We start from the raw sequence: 25,139 nt of genomic DNA, 5'->3' as shown, positions 1-25,139 counted from the left end.
ACTTTACATGTGTGAGACTCCACTTCTGTGAAAACTTCCACTTGTGTGAGAGCTCCCATTTTTGCCGCATCGACAACTTACGAGACAGTTCTCAAAGGACCTTGAGCTAAGCAACGTTGCGCAAGTAACATAGGACAGGATTCCGCTCTCTTGCCAGCGAAGCTATCTCAAATGCCACGGATTCATAGAGGTACGACTCGCCCATGTCATGTCTCCGGGGGATGCATAACACGCTCCTACTCCTGCCTGACAGTCTGATCAGGCGGTGTATGGACCACATACTCATTGGCGCGGGGGTGCCGGGGGAAGAGGTGTTAAATATATAGCAGCCAATGTAGGGGGCATCTTCGTCGTCGTCGTCGAAAGTGCAGTTCCGTTGATGTGAGGGTTCGGGGTACGAGCAAACGTTGGCAAGGTTGCAGTCTTTTATCGCGGTATCCCAGTGTTCCAAGCTAGCACAGAAGGGTTGTCTAGAAGCGGCGGGCGAGCCGTCCTGACGCGGGCCAGAGTTGAAATGACGAGCAATGCTGACAGTGTGACCGGTGCGAGTTGAGGGGCGGGAATTGAACTAACGGCACGGGCCGTCTCTCAGACATCAGATATAGCCCAAAGTACCATACATGCAAGTGTGGAGATCTTCACTTTTGTGTGTACATGGTACAGCGGAATATCTTTGACACCGTCCCACAGTGGGACAGGATAGTTGGAGTTAGATAGGTGCTGCCAGCAAATATGAACTTGCCATTAGCCCAGGTCGGGACACGTCGGCCACGTAGGCAGGGTAGAGGTCGGCAGCTTGCAATCTTCGTCAGCTTGTAATGCCGTAGTTGTCGCGAAGATGGTTGTGCAACTTATTCTTGCTGCCGAAAGACCTCAGCAATTGTCGCGAAGTGGTGGACGACGGGATCCGCAGCCTGTCATGGCATGGCCCATCGCAGGTAGGTATAATGAGTGGTACTCACCTTCCGTCCTCTCCCTTCTGTTTCCCCGGTCGTCCGCCCCCGTTCAGTAGTGTAAAGCAGAGCCCTGAACGCAGCAAGTTCTGGCCTGGCCTGGTCTGGTCTGGGGCACTCGAGTTGCCATTGTACCTCGTGTCTAAATTGACGAGGGTGACGGCTGTGTCGCACTGGGCCGAGACCGAGTACTGGTCATGGTTTCGACACAGTGTGCTTAGGATTGAGTGAGCCCAGGTACCAGGAGGACCGTCATCTCTTAGCCTCCCACGCCCACCCAACTCCCAGCCGACCACTCCTTCTGAGTACAGTCACAAGGCACTCACCCGCCGCTTCCACGCGCGCCCACAACAAGACTCTTGGATATCTGTATCATTTGAAGCCAGGAGCTAAATTGAGCCAGAGCCAGATTCTCCGGGGCTTTCCTCGGAAGCACGCACACTTGAAGAGGTTGACTTGAGAACCGAAAGCAATCAAAAGCAAGCCTATCCCAACTAAAATACACTTTCTGTATATTCGGGAGCCCTTGAGACTACGCAGCTGTACGACAACAGCAATGTTCCATGAAGTGGTTATTGTGAATAGCTTCATGTTACAGCTTTGTGGTAAGCATCCTTGGCGAAAGGTTACAAACCAACTTCGATGGCGGGAGGAGCTTTCTAGCCAGCTTATTCAACAGCTTGGATCATTGTCAAATTGTTGCAAGATTTCACGACCACGGCGGGCTACTGATAAAAGGAATGCTTCTATCCTTTGGGAACACCCTCAGAAGGGACCTAGGAAGATGAATTCGCCTTGCGTCTTCTGCAGTAGTACAAGGGCCCTACAGTCAAGGAAGGCTCTGGCTGAGATGTCTGGGAATATCCTCACTTCAGCACGCCGGCAGAAGACGCAGCAAGGCTGCTTGGATTACAACGTAGCTCCTTATACCAACAGAGATTACAGGTAACTCTAAGACACTCAAACAAAATAGAGAGTAAACGCACCCCGCTGACATCATCGACAAGCACGGCCACAGGTGCCAGAGCAAGCCACTGAGCAGGATTACGTAACCATTTGTTTCCCAAAGACCTCATCTCACCGCTCACCTTACCAACCAACCCTGAATCACCAGTTGGTTTATTCTTTCTGCCGTCGGGGACGATGGGTACGCGGCTTGTTTTACTTCTTCCAGCTTATGACATTATGTCTGCGAGGTTTAATATGACGTTTGATCACTAAAACCCATATTAGAATTGACGCCATCTCTACTTAAGCATATAGAATGCAGGCGCTTTGTAATTATTTTGAGACGATGCTGTGAAGAGAGATAGAGGGGTTAGAATAGATTATTAGAAGAACCAGTCTTAGTTGTATGGTACTAGATACACTTTATACCTAGGCTACCTGAAGACATCGAGGTAAGGGTACGCAAATAGTTGAAACAGATAGTCTTAGGTATTTCAAGAGAAGACACTTAACAGGTACTAACAGCATCAAAAACAATAAAAGGAGATAACGAATGCTTCAACAACCAATTATCAATAGGCCAAAAAACATACAACACCAGGTATTCGCTGGTCGTCACCGACCCAACTACTAATCCGGCCCTCACTGGCTTATCTATGGGAGAGCGGACGGGATCCCGAGTTCTCCAGTGGGTATGGTCGTATGTGCTAGGACTGGGACGCCATCATGCCTATAGACCTCGTCTGCTCTAGGTACTGTAAACATACAGACGGACACCCCATTCTCCCTGCCTGAGAGCAAGTGGAATTACACAAAAAGACCAATGCCCTAATTGCAGGAAGCAACCCATCTTTCTCATGCATCCAGCTACCTGATCTCACGCACGCTATAGAGGACAGAGTTGTCGAAATGTGATGCGCTCGCCATCTGTGATGGGTACATACAGAGTAAGGCAACGCGAATTGGCGAGTAGTAACACTGGCCCACATCACCAATCGGGTGCCAACGCCAGCAACATGCATAGGCTAACAAATGAAGTACAGCGCCAGCAAAAACAGCGGCAACGCATGAATTCAGACTTCAAGTGCAGCAGGCCATGGCCGAGTTCAAAGTTCTTACTGTCAAGATGCATGCCCGTCACGTCCACATCTGCCGTCACCCTTGCTGTCTGCTCGACTCTTCGGCTGCTGGCATAACCCCGCTCCTCCTTTTGAAATCGCTTCTGGGCATGGCATGTGTTTGTATTTCGGGAGAGACACTGTGTCGTTCTATGCTTGCTGCTGTTAACCGTACAGAATGCCCCCGAGATCCCCTCGGCCTCGACAGCTATTTCCCAACACAATCAAGTCTCCTTGGGTCATGACCGTTGACAGGTAGTATTCGGTGGAAAATTGCTGCCTTCTTCCAGTTGGTTATTTAAAGACGTTGAAGAGGATTGCTTAGATCGCTAGGGCACCGTTCTTGTTAGCAAATTCTGCTCCCTTAACGTGGAGACATCTATACAGTCTTTTGAGAACATCCCTTGCTTCTCCATAGGCTTAATACTTTTGATTTGAAATTGCATGTTGCAGGACCATAACTTAACCGATCCTGGCTTAGTTATAAGCTGCCTAAGCTACACTACATATGCATTCCCTACTTCCCGTTTTATGTTGTAGTACTCCCTGCACGCCGAGCAATTCACTTGTTCTGATCTACGATTCACCTCTGACCTAGATCCATCATTACGCGAAACAGCTTCTACGCAAATACACGATGCGCAGGCGGCACGAAAAAGCCCGCAAAGGGGTGTCACACATGCAAGTGCAGTTTTCCTGCTTTCCACTGCTTTTGCTGGAGCTTGCGTCACTCACACAAGATGCAAATGGGAGGCAGCGCAGGGTAAAATGCGATGAGTCACGCCCTAGCTACCTTGGATGCATCGATTCGCGGCGGGAATGTCGCTGTTATTAGCCAGCGCTTGCAGGCAACTATTCTTGGCAGCAACTTCTTCAAACTCGACAACCGTGCTGTCACTATCGGTACAATTGATCCCTGTACAGCGTGGCTATATAGTGCAGAATAGGGGATAATGATGCAGGCGCATCATTACCGAAGCTTTTGCTTTGTGCCACGGTTGATTGCCCTCACCTTCTTGTAACAGTATGATCCAGACGGCAATGTTCAACAAGGCCTCATACGGGGCCAGCCCGTTATGATTGTAGCTCAATTCTCTTGACTATACTACTACTGTCCCAAACTGCCTCACGTATATGTACTGATCGGAGAATATCTAATGCTCGTATTCTGTGTCTCTTATCATTGCTGTAAAAGCAGATAAATGACACGGATGGCGAGATGTCGCTCCCGAGGGTGAAGGTGGGATGTTTCGAGAAGGACCGTAGGACAAGCTCAGCTTGGTCGAGGATCCTGTCAGCTTGCTCGGGTGATCCGCTAGGAACCTCTTCGAGTAGAGTTTCCCATACGCGCCGTCGCAGCTCGAGCATCGCCATCCTTTGAAATTCGCGCTTTGTGGCCCCTCTCTTCTCGGCTTGCTGGACCGTCTTATCGAATCGCCGTCTCCAGATCCTGAATCTGTCAACGACGGGGTCTATGTCGAGGCCGTCGGCATATGACGGGCCATAAGTGGCGTTGTTGTGTGGAACGGCAGCTCCTCGGTCGAATCCGTTAAAATAGATCGGTAGTTCAGAGCTTTCCTCTGAGAGGATGATATCCTTGTAGGTCTTAGCTAGGACGAATGCCCTATTGGTGCAGGTCCCAAGATCGATATCGAGATTGTCAAGCAAGTCTCGGGCGACAGTGAAGTCGCGAAAAGGTTGGGATGGATTATCCGGGTCACTAGTGACGGGCTTTATATAGGCCCTTAGATCCGGCACCACCTCGTCTTCTTTGTACAGAGACGCTTGAACGCCAATGCGGGCAAAAAGACTAGCGATCTCCCCCATGGAATCGTCTATACTGGCGCCTGCCTTTCCAGTCTCGGCCAATGGATGAGGAGTACGAGAAAGAATCAGCCTCGAACCAGATCTTAAGTGCTGTATGGATTCATCTGCACGACCTCTGATGTTCTCGAGGCAGTAGAATAACAGAGAACAGACCACAACTGTTCGAACGTCCATAACCCCACATGACGTTGAATTTGGGAGGAGATGGCCGATGGCTTTGTTATACTGCTGAACAGCAATGGTTTCCAACCATGCTTTTGTGTCATGTGCTGAAGGGTCAGAAGAGCCCAGTAAGAATGATCGATGAGCGACACCGAGAGCTGTGGCGGCATGTCTTACAGCCGGGATAGCATTGCCCAGGGGCAGAACGTGCCGGTCCCAGAAACAAGTGGAGTTGGGCGGCAGTGCAAGATCCGGGACGGTGAATGTTCGAAAGTGGTGAAAGAAGGCTCGGTCTGTGAGATCCCGTAGAGTATCAGGATCGAGGCATACACGAGGCAGTGGTAAGAGACGTAACATCTCGTTCTTCGAGGGCGCGCGCGTCTTTCGTGACTTCTTTTGTGGGACTTGCTTAGGTTCCGTTGCAAGATAGCCGTCGCATACGACTTTGCTGTCCTGGCCTGTTCCTGGTTGGTACCGACATGTCAAATAATGGGTTCTAGTAGACTCACATTTCTTGCAAGTCGGCTTGGCCTCGTCACATCTCACGTGGCGAACCCTGATTTTGGACGCACCGTGTCAAAATTACGAAGCAACGAATGAGATAGAGCCACTCACTTGCTATGAATGTACATACACGGTTAGCCGTGTTGTCTTTTAGTGATGATGTACAGTGGATGGGGCGCCACTTACCATGTCAGACAACCTGTTCTGACCTTGGGGGCATAAGCTCTTGTGTACTTCGGCATCGTCCGGATAGTCATCGTGCCACTCATCTTGGAAACAACGTCAAGTCGTCGCAGGGTCATGTCATGCAACAGGAGACAGAAGCTTCCTCCCTGGCCAATACGACAGGCCTGCGAGAGTTGCTGTCATTGACGCAAAGGACATGGTTTGGGACACTCACACGCAATTAAAATAGTGGAAAGGGTGCTTGCTCGGCAGTGACCTTCTAAGCCTCAACCCGCCTGTGGGTCACGGTAGGGCCGATAAATTTCCAGCACACCCGCCCTGCATAACCATAATCGGAGCAGTACAGAGAAGACGTCTCTCATTGGCTGCACCGTAAAGGCAGGGGCTCTACCACGCACCATGTTTCACGCTATTCGAAAGTAGGTAATCAGTACAAAGTACATGACCGCCTCCTCGGGCTCCACCACAGGTAATTATACCGGTAACTTTTGCGGGCACGAATCATGGAGTCAGTGATGCGATTCAGTAAGCCTCAAAGGTTTGTCTCTTGGCCGATTGCCTTCATAATCCACAGTGGGGAGGGAGAACCCCAGCCCATTGGCTATTGTGGTCGCTATCAATTGATATGATGTCGGCTATTGACTTCCACATGAACTAGCATAACATTCTGGACTCTGCATCACGTCTCGGTCCCTCGGAGCGAGCCATGGCAAAATTTGAAGGGATGATGCCCACCACGGGGTGCGAGGCCATACGGAAAGTAAACAATAGCAAGACCTAAAGTCCGATTACAAATCCCAATAGAAAGCGTATATATAGCGAGCCATCCTTTGAGAAAAAAAGGTTGAGAGTTTCCCAGCCAAGTCTGTCGCTACAGTCTCTTACTTTCTCGCAATGATGCTCAATGGGTTGCCCTTATTGGTGGCAACTGCGCCGACGCTGCTCTTCGCGGCGTCAGGTAAGTGATCTCAACCAGCATCACTGCCACAGTCAAATTCACTGACATCTGACGAAACAGCAAATAGTTACAGAACCACGACCATCGACTGTCCGGTCAACGACCGGCCCACGATCAGAGACTTCAAGTCCCTCTCCGTGGACGAGAAGCTGTGGACTCAAAAACGGCGCAACAATATTATACCTGCCTTGCGCGATCTCGTCAAGCGACTTGGAATCACCGGCTTCGACTCGGACGCCTATTTTGACAGCGCCAAGAACACCTCCATGTTGCCCAATATCGGCATTGCTGTGTCGGGAGGCGGGTGGCGTGCTCTCATGAACGGAGCCGGAGCCATCGCTGCGTACGATCAGCGCACGCCTGGCTCTACCGGTGAGGGTCAGCTCGGGGGTCTTTTGCAGTCTACAACATACTTCGCGGGTCTGTCTGGTGGTGGATGGCTCGTGTCTTCCCTCTACGCCAACGACTTCCCCACGGTGCAGAGCATTGTCAACACGGATAATTCGACCTCAATTTGGCAGTTCCAGAATTCTATTTTTGAGGGGCCCGACATGGGAGCCACTGACAGTTCGAATGCTGCAGCATATTTCGGAGCGATCGCCGACCAGGTTGCCGCAAAGCTTGACAGTGGTTTCAATACCACTCTCACCGACTTCTGGGGCCGGGCGTTGTCGTTCCAACTGCTTAGTTCATCTGGGGAAGCCAGTAAGTCTTGGGATATCAAGTTTTGCATTCGAAATTGGCTCATCCGTCCCAGTTTCCACGTTTTCCTCGATCCAGAACAACTCTGGATTTGCTGCCGCCGAACTCCCCTTGCCAATCCTCGTGGCTGATGAGCGCCAAGAAGGTCAGTCCGTCCTGTTCTCAACCAACACCACCAATTATGAATTTACACCGTGGGAACTGGGGTCCTTCGACTCTGTCGGATTTGTCCCTCTTCGATATGTCGGATCTAATTTCGAAGCTGGCGAAATCGCGTCCGACGGAACATGTGTGACTGGTTTGGACGAGTTGAGCTTTGTCTTTGGAACCTCGAGTTCACTATTCAATCAGTTCCTGCTTCAAATCAATACCACCGACATGGTTCCAGCCATATTCAAGGATGCGGTGACCAATGTTCTTGTCGGGCTGGACCAAAACCATATGGATGTTGCCGATTGGTCACCTAGTAGGTCCTATGAAACACCATCACTTGTCAACGTCGACTAAATTTCGTCAACAGACCCATTCTACCACTGGAATAATGCAACGAATGCAAACGCACAGACGAAAAAATTCACTCTTGTCGACGGCGGCGAGGACCTCCAGAATATCCCATTCACGCCTCTGTTGCAGCCCGAGCGCGAAGTTGATGTCATCTTTGCCGTCGACTCCTCCGCCGACACACTAGATCCCCGGGGGTCAAACTGGCCAAATGGAACCGCAATGGTGGCCACTTACGAGCGTTCGCTATTTCAAGACGACGGGACGACTTTCCCTCCGGTACCAGATGTGAACACTTTCATCAACCTGGGACTAAACTCCCGTCCTACCATGTTCGGGTGCGACGCCGGAAATTTGACTGCCAACAGCACCGCGCCACTTATTGTTTACCTCCCCCATTCGCCTTATGTATTCAATTCGAACGTGTCGACCTTCACTCCAACCTACGAACTTGGTGTTCGGAATGCCATCATTCGGAACGGGTATGATGTCGCCACGAGGGGCAACGCTACAGTTGACTCGCAGTGGCCGACGTGCGTTGCATGTGCCATCATGTCTCGTAGCTGGGAAAGGACGAATACCACTGTACCTGAGGTGTGCCGTGACTGCTTTTCGAAGTACTGTTGGGATGGAACAACGAACTCTACAACGCCGGGTCCTTACACTCCACACATGCTTCTAGAGGCCGTCAAGGTGGAAGGCGTTGCTGGGACAACAAAACCGATCATTGGACTTTCCCTTGCCGCCACAGCTCTAGCATTGACAATTCTTGGGCTCTAGAAGGGTACTTGGGGGATTTGGGAATGGGGAAGGTTTTAGAAGTGGTGGTCTACAGGTCATACATAGGTAGAGAATTTTTCCTCCGAGACGCGCGTGCAGCTACCGCTAAACGGATTAATACACCCCTCAGAAGCGCATGTGGTTTGTTCTTCTGTTGGAATAGCAACTGGGTACCAACTTGATGTATACAAGGATGAACAAAAGAAAATTAATAATCAAACGTGCAAAAAACTCACTTCATATGTGCAGATTGGGTTTTGAAGCGAAATTTTGGCAGCTGAAAGATTTGGCCCTATCAACGAATGCCGTTTTTGGGTGTCTTTCGTAGATATTGATTGCAGTATATATATCAGGTACACTCTGCTGTAATACTTGTATCATATTCCAGGGTCCGGGAGTGTGTATGTCAGCTTAATCTAGCGGTTCCCTTGGAACCTAAACCTGGCCAATATCTGAACTTCATTACCTGCTTTATAAAATACATAGCATTGCACATAGGGCCCGAGGTGTTCATTGGCTGACGCTGTCATCGAGAAAAATCCAACATTTCTGTAACTTCACAATAGAAAAGGAGCCAGCTGGCATGTGGGGCCAAGATATACAACGCGCTGTATGGACAGGCTCGAGTTGAGATTGCAGCAAACCATCACCGCAGGACGTCGACCACCTATTTTCAAATGTCTATAACATTACATTCTACCTCCAAAACCCCCCTTCCATAACATCATGTTATCTTTCACAACTCCGAATTAGGCCCCAGTTCCATCTCCCCTTCCTTTTTTCCCGGACTTATGAACAACAAAACAAGCATCTTCTCAAGTTATTTCACATCTTTTAAGTGCCCAGCTTCCCGATATATCGACTTACAGATTGAGCCAGGCAATAAAGCACAGATCGTCAACAAGATGCAGATGAGCATCTCCGAGCCGCAGCCGCAGCGGGAAAAGACTGCCAGGGGCGGGAAGAGCAATGCCAGTATATATGCGAGAAAATTGCCCTGCAAGACTTCATATCAGCTACCCAAGTCCGGCAGACCGAGATCCTGGACTGCTGAGAAGACCCCAACATATGATCCGTGAGAAAGGTTCAGGTAGGTACCCACCATGTTGAAATAAATGAAGCTCGGTCGTAGGAGGACAAGTACCAGTGTTGACAGACAAGGCAATGTAGTAAATATAACGACTTTATGTGAAGATGGGTATTGAAGTAGTGGCCGCTGAACACCGAGTGCTGGGTAAATGCCTAGCTTTTATAAGAAGCCGCTGTTTTGAATTGCAATTCTTGATGATTCTCGTGGTGGCATACAAGGCTAGGTACTTCTCGAGATTAAAGCTGGGTTTTCCCCACAAGGCGTGAAGTCCCACTATAGAATGATCCACGACTACTGTGATTGGCTGCACCGTATAAGTCAATAGGAGTGTTTCGCCACTATCCCGGGCCCGCAAAACGATATGGGTCCAAACCCACAGCCGAGCATTACATGACAGGAGTTCCAAATGTACGGCGGCCCCAATTTTGGGGCGTGGCTCCTAGAGCACTTCGTCAAAACCCATGCTGTGGTGGTATGGGTAAGTTTAGCCTCCCTACCAGCTAGTGTGGGGCTGGCCAACGCCGAGCAGTGACCCTCAATGGCCAAACATGTGCTTGAGGATCTCGAAAGTAGTGTTGCTGACATAATCTCAAGGTAACTGACAGGGGGTTCAAACTTTGGCTTGATACCGCACTAGTGCCCGGTGTCACGGCATAGCCGATCCCCGACTTGCCATTGACGGCTATTGTTATGCTGGAACTTTCGTGCGGCGCAGGCTTGGAGACTTTTTGCTAAAAAGACCTTGTTAACCCTGAATGCTTAGCGTAATATATAAGCCGCTTAGAAATCTATTTTCTAAGCTCTTATTTAGGTGGAATAGAATATAGAGATATAGTTTGATATTAATTTACATGCTATCGTATATAAGGGCGTAATTGCTGTAATGTAGTTATAGTTCCGCTTTTGCAACATATACCCTACAAATGGCGTGTCTATACTACAAGAGAGGCCGAATGCATCTTTCAGCAAATGAGATAGGCTCCTCTATATTCAACAGTTGTAATCCATTTAGAGTAGGTTAGTCGATGTAGACGCCAAGACGTATATGTTTGATTAGAACCCTAATTGGTGTTGGTGCTTGTAACGATTTCCGCTATCGAATTAAGAATATAAATCTTGAAGTGGAATAGAGGGATGGATGTATAGACGGCCCACACGGCGATCCACCACTGTGCCCGGAGCGTGTCCCAAAGCTCTCTGATCCTGCTGGCGGCCATCTAGGCGGTGTCAAAGGCGGCGTGGAGCTGGTTGAGGGCGGCGCGGACGCCCGGGTGCCTGTCGACAGAAAAGGGGATGTTGTCGTTGGCCAAAGCCGGAGTAGACGAGGGCTGGGACATATCTACGATCTACTACAACAAATGCATGTCAGAGGGGGAGACTTAACCTGATCCGGGGGACGGATGCACGAACAAGAGAAGCGACAAGAAAAGCCAAGGAAGAAGAAGAGACAGGACAGGGCCAAAGCCAAAGATGGGAAAAGCAGGGAACACAGAGGTCGAGAAAACACGGAAGACTAGAACCAGGCGATGCAGATGTAGGCTAGATGGGGTTGGGAATTCAAACTATCCCTAATACCAAGAGCATAGACAGAGCGGCAAGGCAGGCAGGGGAGGGCACATGTACAGGAACATTATACTGATGATGGGAGGAAGTTCTCCCCAGACTTGGCTGCACATCAAGTCGCTAGGTTTGGAAAGGAGAGTGTTACCGGGAGTTTGTAGGCAGCAAGGGGAGACTTAGAAGGTAAGAGGAGCAACGCAGGTAATACACAAATGAATAGCGCATTTCAGGAACTTTAAACATATTAGGCGTGAAGCTCGATAGCGATTTCTGAATTCCCAGCTTAAGCATCGTCAAGCAGCAGGAGGCCCCAACCGAAGGCATATATCCCGCTCCTAGCAGCCGTAGCAACCCTAATGACCAGCTTGTGGTGCATAAAGCAAAAGCTCCAGACAGACAAGACGCAAAGCAACAGCCAGTCCAACCCAAGCGTGGTGCTCTCCATCCCTAAATCCCCCTAAGGTATTCGTTCGTGGTGGCAGTAGATAATAGATCAAGCACCAGGTTGCCTGCTCACAACGCGCTTCTCAGCGTCAAACTCATCCTTTTTCGCGATGACGGACTGGCACAAGGTGTGCAGGGCATGAAGAAGCGTGTCAATAGTTTCCGTCGGGGTGTGGCTGGCGTAGGCAGGTTTCTGGGCGGCAGGCATGGGGCCAAGGCGGATGATGCTGTGGCACATGGCGAAAAGGGCGTTGCGGCGCTGGTGAAGACCAATGATGTCAGGCGAGGCTGCGACTCGGGCATAAAGGAGGAAATATCTAGCTCTAGGAACAGGAGCGAAATGGTTAGCGACTTGGGTTGCGTTGCAGTCGTCAGAGGAAGGGGAGAAGGGAATTTAGAGTGAACAGGGTGTTGAGAAACGGGAGATGCAATTACGTACTGCTTGGCTGCTGCTTGAAGCTTGGTGATGAAGAAGACATAGTCGTGCGGCGGAGGCGGACTTGCTAACGGCTGGTATATACAACTAGGTCGGGTGTTGTGTGGCGTGTTTCAACCTTCTCGAGGATTCTGCCCGTCGCCAGACGGACCCCATTCTGGCTGTGTGGCGCCGTCTACACGACGACTTCAATGACGCTGTTGCCGAAGCCGACATCAACCGCAACAGCAACAACAACAACCCTGAAGCCGACAAGGATTCGGACTGAACCGATGACGGCGACGACGATTACATCATGGAAAGGTCTTTTGCAGCCTTCGCCTTGAAGAACGCCAACCGCACTGTACTCACTGCCGCCCTTGATGAGGATGCTGATTGCGAAGAATTATGTAGTATTCTCTCCTGAAGACTAGATATAAAGAATGAAAGATGAGTTTGGATGTGATATGCGGATGAAAATCCAGTTGCACCATGCGGACTAAGTAACGTGGGGGGTGACGGGGAGGTGATAGCTGGGATATGGTTGTAATTCCACAGCCTCAGTCTTGTTGGCTTAAGTCGTGGGAAGAACGAGCAAATCTCGGGCAGACCCGGCAATACATACTAATGTTCATCCTGGATATGTTTGAGATGGCAACGACTTCAGGGGGGGGAGGTGGAGGCTATCGCGCTGGGTCGACGTTGAGACGACTTGACGGTTTCCAGGTCAGTTTTGTCTATTTTTCCCCCTAGCCGTTGGTTTTACATCTTGGAGCTTGAATTTTTGTTCGTTTTCAAGTTGATGACTTGTGATGGCGGATATACATAAAGCCCCTGAGTCGGCCATTGTGGCCGATTCAGAACCCTGCTAAGCATACAATATCAATAATTATAGGAATAGATCTAGAATGTAGCCACGCGCTTCGCCTTATCTTGCTCAAAATCACTCAATACTCTCGACGCAAATGAGTCATCGTAGAGCACCCTCAACGCAGTAGCCGCCATTCCTGCACCCGTCTCCAGCGTAATCCGCGCGGCCTCCTCTGTGCCGGCGGCCCTCTCGAACCCAGGCCCGTGTATGTTCTCGCCCTGCCGTACGGGAATGCAAAAGTTGGCGTGAAGTGACGGGCACTCGTAGCTCACGTTCCCCATATCGGTCCCAAAGCCGCCGAAATCCCGCTCCTTGAGGTCGCAGTAGAACTCCTTGCCAAACACGCGGGCCATGGTCTCGGAGAAGTCGGCGCATAGCGCCTCGTTGGGCCGCAACTCGGCGTACGCGTCCATCTCGTCCGTAAACACGACCTCGCACCCCGTTGCGAGCGCGGCGCCGTCGAAGCACCTGCGCACACGCTCCGTCAGCGAGATGTTCTCCGCGAGAGTGGCTGTCCTTATTCCAACCGCCATGCCGCTATGGGCCGTGATGACGTTGGTGCCCGTGCCGCCCTCGCTGATGATGAGGTTAACGCGGTCCGTCGGCAGAAGCTGCTGCCGCAGCATGCTGACGGCGCTGTACGATAGCGCGGCCGCGTCCAGGGCATTGACGCCCATCCACGGCATCGCCCCGGCGTGCGCGGCCTTGCCCGTGAAGGCGACGCTGAAGCGCGACGCCGCAGCAGACGTCCCATACGCGATACCGGCGAGGGATGACGGCAAGCGGTGGCTCGTCACAGGCGGCGTAGGGTGGACCATGAGGGCGGCGTCAACGTCGACGAAGGCACCGGCCTGAAGTAGCTTGATCTTACCGCCGCCACCTTCTTCTGCGGGACAGCCGAGGAGACGCACACGGCCAGGGAGTTTGGAGGATTTCAGGGCGGCGGCGACGCCGAGGAAAGCCGCGACGGCCGCTGTTGCGATGAGGTTGTGGCCGCAGGCGTGGCCGAGGCCCGGGAGGGCGTCATACTCGGCGCAGAGGGTGACAAGGCGGCCACCGGCGCCAGATTCGGCGACAAAGGCTGTCTGGAGGCCGTACGCGTGGAGGGTGACAGCGAATCCTTGGGACTGTAGGAGGGTTGTGATGGCGTCGTGTGCTTGATGTTCTTCGTAGCAGAGCTCCGGGTTACTATGGATCTAGGTAATCGGTCAGCAGCCCGCTACCTTGGACTGGTGTTGGTGTGCGGAGGATAGGGCCAGACAGTCAGACTAGATAAGAAAGAGGAATTACTTGCCAGGTTGTTGACCTCTTCCAGAGAAGCTCGTGAGTTTTGAATGGCTTCCGAGATGACCATGAAGGTGTCTTGCGAGTCTAGCAGAGCGGTTTGCTGCCGCTGGAGAGGATCGACGACGGTCATCTTTATACAACTCGTTTGCGGGCCAAGATAAGATGGAGGAGCGTTCTGATGGACCTGGAAGGACGGCCGAGGTTAATTCGCCACGGCGGGAACACGTCGAGTATTATGTGTAGGCAGGGCCGGCTGTCATAACCCAAGACCACTCCGGCTCTCGTGGCAGCCAGCCCACCGGATGTCGTGTATGCATATGCGAGTCGAGCATGTCGACTTGATATTGGTGGGGCTGGTCGTCTCCATCGTCTAAGACGCCTACTACTATCATAACCCCAGTCACAGCCAGGCGCGCTATGTCTGCATCGTCTAATTTCTCACGCTCGCAGAGTCCAGGCGTCCAACTGCGCCTCGTCCCTCAACGAGCCCGCGAGTGCGGCCCGGCACCACGGCTCGAGCTTGCCCATGACCCAGTCCCTATGGATCGGGTCTCGGCTCTCGACCGCCGCCATCAGCAGCGCGCGCTGCAGGTCGCGCAAGCCGAGGGTGGTTACGACCCGGCGCACCGCCCGCAGGAGCGCCGACAAGGCCGCCGCGACTTGGTCCTCGGCGTCACCTACGCACCTGTGGTAGGCCATCTTCCAAGCGTAGTACGTGGCCACGGAGGCGGCGGCGGAGTCGGCCAACGATTCCGAAAACGCCGGGTCAGCCAACGTTGCGGTCGATGTCGACGCCAGGTGAAAGATGGCGGCGAATTTCTGCAGTCATGTCATTATTGAGAACTGCTACTGTTGCCAGAGAAACAAGACATCCAGTAAATTTAATGGCACAACAAGACTCACCGTCTCAATCAGCAGCAGCCTCTCCTCTACCTCTGGCGACTTCTCCGCGCACACAACAATCGACGAGACCAGGCTAAACCGGCCGAGCTCCGTCACGGCAAATTGCAGCTGCAGCACCTCGACCTGCATGTCGGCGACCTGGGCGGTGTGCACGTCTTGCAGGCTCTGCCTTGCCGGATACTGCGCGCCCCAGCCAAGCGCCAGCGCAGGCCTTGAACGGTCCCAGAGGCCCCCGACAAGAGACGGCCGGCCGGCAAAGTAGCGCGCGACGTCACCGGCGCAGCGGTGCGCCGAGGCGTAGACGTCCTCCTTGTAGATCCAGAAAAGAAGGCGGCAGAGGAAGCTGCGCAGGGCAGGCGTGGGCGCCATGGCGGCTGCTGCCGCTGCCGCTGCCGCCGCCGTTAAGCCGCGCTGGGTCGCAGTCGCGAAGCAGGACACATTGAAGAAGGCTTGGATGTACCGCAGTGCCGTCTGGCTGAGCCTGGTGAGCGCTGGGCGGTCGAGGACGCGCTGCTGGGACAGGTAGACGTAGTGGAAGTATATCGTGGCGAGCATCTCGACGTGGTCGACGGGCCTTGCGAGGGAGAACGAGATGGCGTCGTGGAACGCCGAGGAACCTCTGGCGAAGTGGCTGCGCATGAGGGCGCCGCGCTGGGAAGAAGATGATGAGAAAGTGCTGATGGTAGTGGTGGTGGTACTGGTACTGGCACTGGCACTGGTGTTGATGCTGGCGCCGGCACACCGCACATCCAGGTCGAGCAGGGAGACGGCGAGGGCGCAGTGCACGGCCATGGAGCTGTAAGAGACATTCCGCAACAGGAGGGTAGGAAAGGACCAGGGGGCATCTTTGGGAGTTTGCGTCGTTGCGAAGACGCTCTCGTAGTGCTGGAGCGCATGGTGTTCCTCTCTGCTGAGGACCAGCGCGTTGGGCAGGGGTATGTGGTCCGTCGAGAGGACGCGCCCGAAATCAAATGCCACTGAGTGCGAGCACGAGTGCGGGCCCTTCCATGTGTCGTCCTCTGGCGATGGATCTGTACTCATGGGAAATTCCAGGGTAGGTTCCAAGTTCAGGAGAAGCGCATCTTCGTCGAGGAGACTGCCCTGGCCCGTGAGGCCTGCACCAAAGTACGAGAGAGAGCGGCCGACGGGGGCCATCTCCATAGAGGAGTCGTGCGTCTGCTCAGAGTCGGACTCATGCCTGATGTCCAGGCCCTTCTCCATCTCTGCCTCTGGCCCTTGCCCCCTCGGCCTCAGCGGCCTGCAACTTTGCGGACCAGATGAAGGCTCCGTCAGCGAGATTGCATTCTGCGAGCCTTGCGGCCGAGTCTGACAGGCCAGTCCGAGACGCTCGCACCGGCGACAGATGGGCACGCGCTCGTCACACTTGACGTGCTTGGCTCTGCACGTGAGGCAGCCTGACACACTACAGAGTCAGCATCACTTCGCCTGGAGCGTTTGGAGTCAGCGGCGGAGACGTCAGAGACGCACCTAGTCTGGACCGGCCGCCTCGGTTCCGTCGCTTCTTCATCAAGGGTCCGCCAGTGCTGCTCCGCGCCACCTCAGCCGGTATCCTGACGGCCGCGGTGGATATGCTGGAACCGACGACTATAGGTGTATCCATTGATGATGGTTCAAGCTGCTGACGACGACGACGACGAGGCCGCGTTGTGGGAAGAAGACGAGGAGAGATGTGGTAAGCGACCGGGGTAGGTCGTCTCCATCGTCTAAGTCAAACTCCACATTTTTCGGCACGCCCCCCCCCATTTCAACACCCTAAAAATGCCTCAAATGCATTACTACTAGAATATGTCTCTTAGCTTCTAATACTAATAATATTTTCTATACTTATATAAATAACCTTATTTTTTTTTAAATAAAGTTTTAAGCTTTTAGACTTTTAATACTAATACTTTATTTATAAGGTACTTATACTGTTTTTACTCAACTAAACCGGCTTCCACTTTTATTCACGGTAACGGGGTAATGGGTTAAGTGACAGCTGAATGTGGTTAATGTGATGGCAGAATCAGTGATCAGGGGTCAGAACCGTCAATTGTGTGCTAGAGGTTAAAAGTGGAAGTCGGTTTGGTTGAGTAGATACAGTATTACTTTTGGTTTATCTCTTAATTTAGATATAGATTCTCTAATAGCTTAAGTTTAGGTGGGAGAGATGCGTAAGATGAGAGGGTGTGCGCAAGATAGGAGGGGGTGCGCAAAACGGGGGGGGGGGTCCTGACTTATGTACGTCGTCTGCGTCGCTATAGCGATCCAATCACGATCCGTTGATCTGAAGGCTGGGGCTAGGGGGTAACCTTGTAGGTTGTATTACATCTGTAAGCCAGTGGGCTTAAAGATAAGCCTCATTATTTGACCTGGTTGAGCTCACATAACACACACTGAGATAACCCGAGACGGCCATAATGCGGAACAACGTGGAACACCGCCCCCCTCTCTCTCCTCCACGCTCTGCACTTCTCTTATCTGCTCTTGCCCAGTCTGCAGTTCGGTGCCTTGTCGGCTTCCGGTGAGCATGTCCGCCGTCGAGGTAGATCATCAGGTCGCCCGCTGGTCCAGATGGTATAAAGCAAAGACGGTGCTACGGGGGCTCTAATACCAACCAGTGCATGCAACCCCCTGAGCTGAGACGTTGCCGACAACTTCAGCCTCCTTTCACCCTTTCTCAACGAAGCATCCGATATCATTCTTCCGCCATGGCGCCCAGCCCCAAGTTCAGCTCGCAGCCCGTCGAGATGGACGCCCTTGAGAACAAGGTCTCGGCCACAGACGTAGACGGGCCTGCGGAAGCGGAGCTTCTTGACGTACCGGAGGCGCCCTTAGTTAGGAAAATCGACTACTAGTGAGACCTTGCCTCCTTTGCTTCATCAAGAGGTCTACCTATACTCACACCAACACCCTGTTCGTCTCTAGCCTTCTGCCGCTTCTGTTCGTCACCTACATCCTGCAGTTCCTTGATAAGACCAGCCTCAACACGGCGGCCATCCTCGGCATCATTCAGGACACGGTAAGTCCACCAACGAACGTCCAGCTGCTGCTTCACAACCTGGGCCACTAATGCTCAAAGCTCAACAGACTCTCGTCGGACAAGAATTCCCCTGGCTCAACAGTGCCTTCTACTTTGGCTACCTCTTCGCCAGCTACCCCGTATCCGTCGTCCTGGTCAAGCTGCCCATTGCCAGGTTCCTCTCGGTTTCCGTGTACGTTCTGCCAACTTCTCTCTGAGACCTCCCAGAAAGTGTATCGAGAACTACTGCTCATCCTAGCCTACCTTCTTCAAACCAGCGTTCTCTGGGCCGTCATTCTCGGCTGCCACGCTGCCGGCAACAATTTTGCGACCCTCTGCACCCTGCGCGTCCTCCTCGGCGCCTTTGAGGCCAGCATCAGCCCCGGCTTCACCCTCATCACGGGCCTCTGGTACAAGCCATCCGAGCACGCCTCGCGTCACGGCATCTGGTTCCTTGGAAACACATTTGGCGGAGTCTGCGGTACCCTCGTCGCATTCGGCTGCTCATATATCCAGGGAGGGCCACTCGCCGCATGGAGGGTGAGCGCCGCCGCCCCGCCTGGACAGCAAACACACACACACCCCAACTCTTGGACAGCCCTCACTGACATTGCCACAGTGGTTGTTCATCATCCTTGGCCTCGCCACCTTATTCTGGGGGCTGGTTCTGCTCATCTGGCTGCCGGACTCCCCGGCCTCGGCTAGGTTTCTGACGCCCGAGCAGCGCACCCGGGCGACCCAGAGACCGCAAAGAGTCCAAAGGAGCTTCAAGACAGACGAGTGGTCGCACGCGCAGTTCGTCGAGGCGCTGTGCGACCCCAAAACCTGGTTTCAATTTGCCATCATGACCATTGCATCTCTGAGCAACGGCGTCATTTCCAATGTCTGTTGTCATCGTTCCCGAGCCGTACGTATCCTGCACCATCGCTAACCCCGGCTCTCGTCCAGTTCAACTCCCTCATCATCAAGGGTCTCGGCTACGACACGCGCCAGACGCTGCTCCTCGGCATCCCGGTCGCCGGCTTCGGCCTCGTTAGCATCATCGTCTCCATCTACCTGACCCACCGCTTCCGCAAGGCGCGGTGCCTCGTCGCCGCAGCCGGCCAGGTCATCGCCCTCGTGGGAACGCTGCTGATCAAGGAGCTGCCCGCGGCGAACAAAGCCGGCCGCTTCGCGGGCGTCATGCTCTTCATGGCATCCACCAACATTTTCCCCATGATGCTGAGCCTCATCTCTAGCAATGTTGCGGGCTTCACGAAAAAGGCCACTGCCAATGCCGTCTTCTTCGTCGGCTACTGCGCCGGCAACATTGCCGGGCCGCAGCTCTTCATCCCCTCCGAGGCCCCGGGGTACCCAGTGAGTTGACACTCCTCGTTCGAATTGGAGCGACTCCTGCCAGGCACACGGCAGCTAACGAAACACCAAACCTACAGACTGCCTTCACTGCCTTGCTCGTCATCTACTGCATCGTGGCGGGACTGATCATCGCGTTCAGGCAGTATTTGGCCTGGGAGAACAGGCGGCGTGACAGGGCCCAGGGTGTGCATATCGAGGCCGAGTCGCCTCAGACGGATCGCGCGCCGCAGGTCATGATGGCCGAGGTGGACGAGACTGATTGGCAGAATCAGAACTATAGATACTATCTCTGAACGGAGGCTCGTGTTGGTGTTAAGATTCTCGGCAGTCCAAGGCAGGAAGTGAGAGAACGACAGGCTTTATATCCCGCGACCCTGTTGCTGTGGCCAGTAGAAAAGTTAGGGAAGGAAGTCTTCTTTCAGATGAACAAAAAAGAAATTGCAGGCGGTCGGGTAACTATTGACGAGTGTTTGCTTTTGGTACAGTAATAATTTTGCTTTCAGTAACGTAAATCACAAGTGAGTCAGACACAAAACTGCGCTCATGAGATAAACTGGCTTCAAAACTGTTGGATTACTCAGCCAGAATACAGGAGCTGGCCAGCAGCAGCAGGGCCTTTTTACTCCGGCATGGATTTAAACCCGCCGGGGGAGATGGCAGGCGGCCTCAGGTAGTCGGTATAGTCATCCAAATCCGATCCGTGAAGCTCATTGTAATAGCTTGCCATACAACTTGCATTCGCGTACTCCCACCCAACATACTTCCTGTCACAACCCTCAATAGGGGGATAACCCCGGTCATTCATAGTGACGTTACCGTCTCTACGATCTGGCGTCCAGAGGCGGTCGACGATGGCCAAAACCATAGGCTCTCGGGTATATTTGAATAAACGTGACCCCTGGAGAGCGGGATCCCCTTCTGACTTCTGGAAGGGCTCGAGGGTATCGAGGCACTTCTGGTCGACGTACAGACAGTGCTTGAAGCGGGGGAGGTCAATGGCCAAGGGATAGCGAGCGATCTCAGCGCTGTGCTGTGAAACCCACTGGTTAAAGTGTTTTCTTACGTCGGCTTTGGAGGCGTTTTGTAAGTTGTCGCGGTCCTCGATGACGACCCAGTCGAGATACTGTTCTAGGAGCTCGGCGCGACGTCCCTCTACCAGCTCGTCGTAAAGGTTTTTCTTAAGCTGTGCAAGGTAGCGGTTCCAGAGGTCGTCATCGTCATAGGTACAGCGGTAAACGACGAAACCCCAGCGATGATAGCCGGTTTTGATCATGCCCATGGAGGTGAACTTGTGACGATCTTTATTGTAGCCGGATATATGCTGGGGCAGCTCTGATAGTGTTCGGGCTCCCCAGTTGTCCATTCCGTTCTCTTCCATGCTGACGATTGGGCGTCGAAATGCGGAACGCCTATGTGCAAGGTGACTGAATGAGGACGAATTGCCTGACGGCAGATGAAGGCCGATTGGGTTGATAGTCAAGGAAGGAAGGTGTGGCGATGACCTCTTGGTGATCTGTCGGCGGCGGAGAGCGAGACTAAATACTTTGGCTTCCAGCTTGCTTAGGCCGCTGCAACTTCCGCCCACGATTGAGGTGGTGACCATGGCCTGTGGGGGTGTCACTCGGAAGAGAGGAGACGGGGGGGGAAAAAACAGCAAAAAGATGGTCCCGGTTATTCGCATGAAGAATTGGAGTTTCGATGGCCCAGGGGTGGTGTCCCCAGAATATAATGAGCGACAGCTTTCTTCCCTTGACTTGAGAGCAGGGTTGTGCGATGGGTTGAGACGAACTACAGTGAGCTGCTATGGTACTGGGTACGGCTGGGTACTTAAGTACTGTTGTTAGTTCCAAACTTACGGATACAGGCAGACCAACCACAGCAAGGGTGAATGACAGGTGATTCAGGTGACGGTGCTGGGCTGGTTGTGCAACCCAGCCAAAGACCGCAGTCCCGCAAGCAATCTCGGCTGGGAGCTTGGCAACCAATTCGTGCGACTGGACAATGCTGAAGGTACAGTACTATAACAATAGAGACAACATACCGGTAGTGGTTTTTGCAGCTCGTATCCCAGAACAGGCGACTAATTGCATAATCAGGTATTTGAAACGACACCTGCGCTCGGTAATCGGAGCCGAGTATGATGTTATCTTATCTTATCTTATCTTCTTCGGTGCTTGGTGTTTTCGCCAGGAATCCAAGGCAAGACAACAGGGGCAGTGTACTAACAAACCTTACTTCGTTCAGTGCCATTCATTGCCAACTGCTATGAAACTGATGAAACGTAGAAGGCATTTTTTACTGAAGTATCACAATTTTCGAAATACATGTGTATAAGTGACCATTTTTTGGCAGCCAGATCTAATGCCTGCCAGTATAGCACTCCAAGTCGCCCTTAGCAGGGGACGTCACCCATTGCACTAGGTCCTCTGCTATTACAACTCAAAGTGGTATTATATATAGCCTTGTCAAGAACTCTTTAGATTAAGGCACTATAAGGATTCACCTCTAACTCCTCCTATAGGAATTACACTACTTAGGACTATAACCTATATTTCTAGAAATTAATAGGCCTATATCTACTTAAATACTAACAATATCTCTATTTTCTCTTTAATTTTAAACCTCTATTTCCTCCTCTTTTATGAAACTGCTATATTATTAAACTGAAATACAGCTTCTTTAGAATGCTAGCTTTTAATACATATTGAAGTGGAATAGTAGGGATGGATGGGCGCAAAACACCACAACACACCCAGCGACTACCACGCACTCTAGGTTCCGCCTACCATAGAGTGACTTCCCGTCCGCAAAGCAACAGAAGCGTCAATTGTCTGTCAGAGATAGGCCTGATCAGGCCTATTCTAAACAGACAATCGCACTTTCTAGGCTGCACGGGGAGGGTCGAGAGTTTGCCTTGTTGCTCAGTGGTCACCTCCGCTGCAGTCGCATGCACACACAAGTGAATTCGTAGAAGATCTCCAGATTACGCAAAGAAAGGAGTATTAATGTGATGGTGTCCTCCGATGTCTGATCAGGCTCAATCTGCTCTGATCAGGTCTAAATACCTGCTGATGACTAAGGAAAAGACAGGATGGTGATGCAGTCAGGGGTAAAGTGGCCCTGCTGTCTACATGTTCGCATGGGCCGCGTGGGTTGAACCCCGCCCCATTCCAGCACAAAATAGTAAGCCTTCAGCCTTTTTTTATCTATACTCATCAGCTGATGCCTTAAGAATACCGAACCTTTCGCTAATTGTAACCCACGCAGCCGCGAATAGTAGAATTCTAAACGACTTGACGTCTGCCTGGTCACCAAATCCCTGAACTAAAGCCATCTCGATCTGAGCATAGTCTACAAAACCTAGATTTTCTACCTTCTCTTGTGTAAGCGTACTCCGCAACATATTATGCAGTGGACCGTTCTCAGGCCACACAATCGGTGCCGTAAACGGATGCTTCTTTCTCTCGTATAGTTCTTTTAAAATGAACGGCTTTGCTGCTTCCCTCAATATCCACTTCTCCGTAAGTGACTGCGAAGCGACGCCGATACCCTCCCACCAAGGTCCTTGATGACGTTCGGGTGGGATCTTGTCCGGCGTATATGCCATCTTCAGGCTTGGTGGAAGGTTGTTGACATACTCGGTCACCTTGTGATCAAGAAATGGTGTGCGGGCCTCAACGCCATGTGACATCTCCGTCAGGTCTCCCAGACAGCTCAGGAGAATATTTGGTAGCGGTCCTTTGCTGTAAATATATTGCGCAGTGTGGAGCGGGTGCCACTTGTTTTGCATCTTCTTTAAAACAGCCGGATTGAAAGACTTGACAACGACATCTTTGCAGTCAAGATCCGCCCATCGCTTGTCCTCCCGAACCCATGGTGCAAAAATGTCCAGGTTCGGGTGCCAAGCCAGGATGCATGACGGCATTATGGAGTTGTTTACCTTTTGAATCGCTGGGGTACTCTTCCAGCCGTGCTCAAACGCCCCAGCTCTTGGGAATAGTAGTGTGATATCTCGCCAGGTAGACTTTTGCATGTTTTCCCGAAGTTGAGGATCGGCTACAAAAGGCGAGTTCGGCATAGACAGGTCTGGTTCCCGAAGCAGGTCTGGAGGGAAGAAGGTATAGCCGGCAAAGTGTTCGTCAGCTCCTTCGCCGGTCAAAACCACTTTGACACCGTTTTCCTGTGGTAGGGTTGACAAAGCAAACTTTCCCACACAGTTAAGGTCGAAGTGGTGGTGCTCGCAATGATAAGCGCAGTCAGCAAAGTTAACAGCGAGCTCCTCCTCGTTGATTTGCTTCTTCTGGATTTGCACGCCCAGGTATTCTGCTGTTCTCTCCGCAATGTCTGTAATGATTTCATCAGTATAAGTAGAGCCCGGACAAATGCAAGAAGCCCTTACCGGACTCGTCAAATCCCGACGTTTTAGGAAACTCAATTGTAAAGCAACTGACACGACTAGTTGCATCTTTGTTCCCAATCTTGATTCCCTCATCTCTGACCAAATGTGTGACTATGCCCGCCACCAGAGAGGAGTCAATACCACCCGAGAGATATATCCCAACCTGCACGTCGGCCCGGAGCCTTAGGCGGATCGCCTCGGTTAACCGCTCACGAAGCCCAATGACCATTTCATCAACACTTCGTGTCTCAACTTCAGTCTGCCGTCTTGTTAGACTCATGGATGCAAAATGTCAAAATCACTTACCTTGTTCTGGTAATCAGCATCCCAGTACTGATGAATCTGCACAACACCATCTCTTGATATTTCCATCCAGTGTCCGGGAGGCATCTTTCTAACACCTTTGAAAAGAGATCGGCCATCTTGCATCCACCCACCGTCAACAATCGCTCCCACATCCCATTGCGGCTTCCACCCTAGAGGGAGGAAAGCTTTAGCTTCAGAGGCGACTAACATCGCCTTCCTTCCATCTTCTTGGTGGACGATGGTCCATAGGAGCGGCTTGATACCAAAGCGATCACGACAAAAAATGACATTGGCGACGGCTTCGTCGTATAATACAAAGGCAAACTCGCCTCGTAAGTGCTCCAAAAAGCGTGGAGCGCCGTGTATCTTGTATAATGCCACGATCACTTCGCTATCGCTGTAGCCTCGGAAATTATATCCCTGCTGCCGGCACTCTTCACGAATCCTATCGTGATCATAGATCTCTCCGTTGACTACAGCATGAATGGTTTTATCGTCGCTGTGAATGGGCTGGTTGCCGTCAGGCGTCAGGTCATTGATCGCAAGTCTGCAGTGGCCCAGGCCTGTGGGGTGTCAATGATGCCACATCAAAAACAACAACACCATAAATCAAATTTTCACCTATGAATCCATCGTTTGTAACCCAAACACCAGTAGAGTCTGGGCCACGGTGGCTGATCGCGTCGAGGCTTCTTCTCAGCTGGTCCTTCAGATCTCGAGTATCTTTCGTATGCCCATTGGTCGGAGCGCCCACATCGCCGTTAGTATCGCTCGCGTCCCAATCGAGCGTATCGGTGTGAAAGTGCTGCCCCTGCCGGAGGGTGATACAAGCCGAGATACCGCACAT

At 52.1% G+C, this 25,139-nt stretch overlaps 7 protein-coding genes across 7 annotated transcripts; 2 read left to right on the top strand and 5 right to left on the bottom strand.

Moving 5' to 3' along the window:
* Positions 1-4,093: 4,093 nt before the first annotated feature.
* On the bottom strand, positions 4,094-4,846 carry EsH8_V_001184 (uncharacterized protein; the record flags this gene model as incomplete). Its single annotated transcript, XM_083273700.1, has 1 exon — positions 4,094-4,846. The coding sequence occupies one exon, from the start codon at positions 4,844-4,846 to the stop codon at positions 4,094-4,096; it is 753 nt and encodes a 250-aa protein (XP_083126415.1).
* A 1,746-nt stretch (positions 4,847-6,592) lies between these two features.
* Positions 6,593-8,639, top strand: EsH8_V_001183 (uncharacterized protein; the record flags this gene model as incomplete). The annotated part of the gene is made up of 4 exons (XM_083273699.1): positions 6,593-6,656; positions 6,717-7,361; positions 7,414-7,824; positions 7,879-8,639. The coding sequence occupies 4 exons, from the start codon at positions 6,593-6,595 to the stop codon at positions 8,637-8,639; spliced, it is 1,881 nt and encodes a 626-aa protein (XP_083126414.1).
* Positions 8,640-10,946: 2,307 nt separating this feature from the next.
* EsH8_V_001182 (uncharacterized protein) lies at positions 10,947-11,971 on the bottom strand (the record flags this gene model as incomplete). Its single annotated transcript, XM_083273698.1, has 2 exons — positions 10,947-11,075; positions 11,807-11,971. 2 exons carry the CDS (start codon positions 11,969-11,971, stop codon positions 10,947-10,949), a joined length of 294 nt encoding a protein of 97 aa, XP_083126413.1.
* A 1,080-nt stretch (positions 11,972-13,051) lies between these two features.
* EsH8_V_001181 (uncharacterized protein) lies at positions 13,052-16,830 on the bottom strand (the record flags this gene model as incomplete). The annotated part of the gene is made up of 4 exons (XM_083273697.1): positions 13,052-14,207; positions 14,749-15,125; positions 15,210-16,624; positions 16,698-16,830. The coding sequence occupies 4 exons, from the start codon at positions 16,828-16,830 to the stop codon at positions 13,052-13,054; spliced, it is 3,081 nt and encodes a 1,026-aa protein (XP_083126412.1).
* Positions 16,831-17,920: 1,090 nt separating this feature from the next.
* Positions 17,921-19,880, top strand: EsH8_V_001180 (uncharacterized protein; the record flags this gene model as incomplete). Its single annotated transcript, XM_083273696.1, has 7 exons — positions 17,921-18,066; positions 18,138-18,231; positions 18,300-18,424; positions 18,510-18,771; positions 18,851-19,114; positions 19,180-19,587; positions 19,665-19,880. 7 exons carry the CDS (start codon positions 17,921-17,923, stop codon positions 19,878-19,880), a joined length of 1,515 nt encoding a protein of 504 aa, XP_083126411.1.
* A 326-nt stretch (positions 19,881-20,206) lies between these two features.
* EsH8_V_001179 (uncharacterized protein) lies at positions 20,207-20,965 on the bottom strand (the record flags this gene model as incomplete). Its single annotated transcript, XM_083273695.1, has 1 exon — positions 20,207-20,965. The coding sequence occupies one exon, from the start codon at positions 20,963-20,965 to the stop codon at positions 20,207-20,209; it is 759 nt and encodes a 252-aa protein (XP_083126410.1).
* Positions 20,966-22,789: 1,824 nt separating this feature from the next.
* Positions 22,790-25,139, bottom strand: EsH8_V_001178 (asparagine synthetase B family protein; the record flags this gene model as incomplete). The annotated part of the gene is made up of 4 exons (XM_083273694.1): positions 22,790-23,931; positions 23,987-24,245; positions 24,293-24,855; positions 24,944-25,139. The coding sequence occupies 4 exons, from the start codon at positions 25,137-25,139 to the stop codon at positions 22,790-22,792; spliced, it is 2,160 nt and encodes a 719-aa protein (XP_083126409.1).

Source organism: Colletotrichum jinshuiense, chromosome 5 (assembly GCF_051148585.1).
Source record: "Colletotrichum jinshuiense chromosome 5, complete sequence".
Taxonomy (NCBI): domain Eukaryota; kingdom Fungi; phylum Ascomycota; class Sordariomycetes; order Glomerellales; family Glomerellaceae; genus Colletotrichum; species Colletotrichum jinshuiense.
Note: the sequence above shows the minus strand (reverse complement) of the source record. Positions and strands in the feature narration are given on the sequence as shown.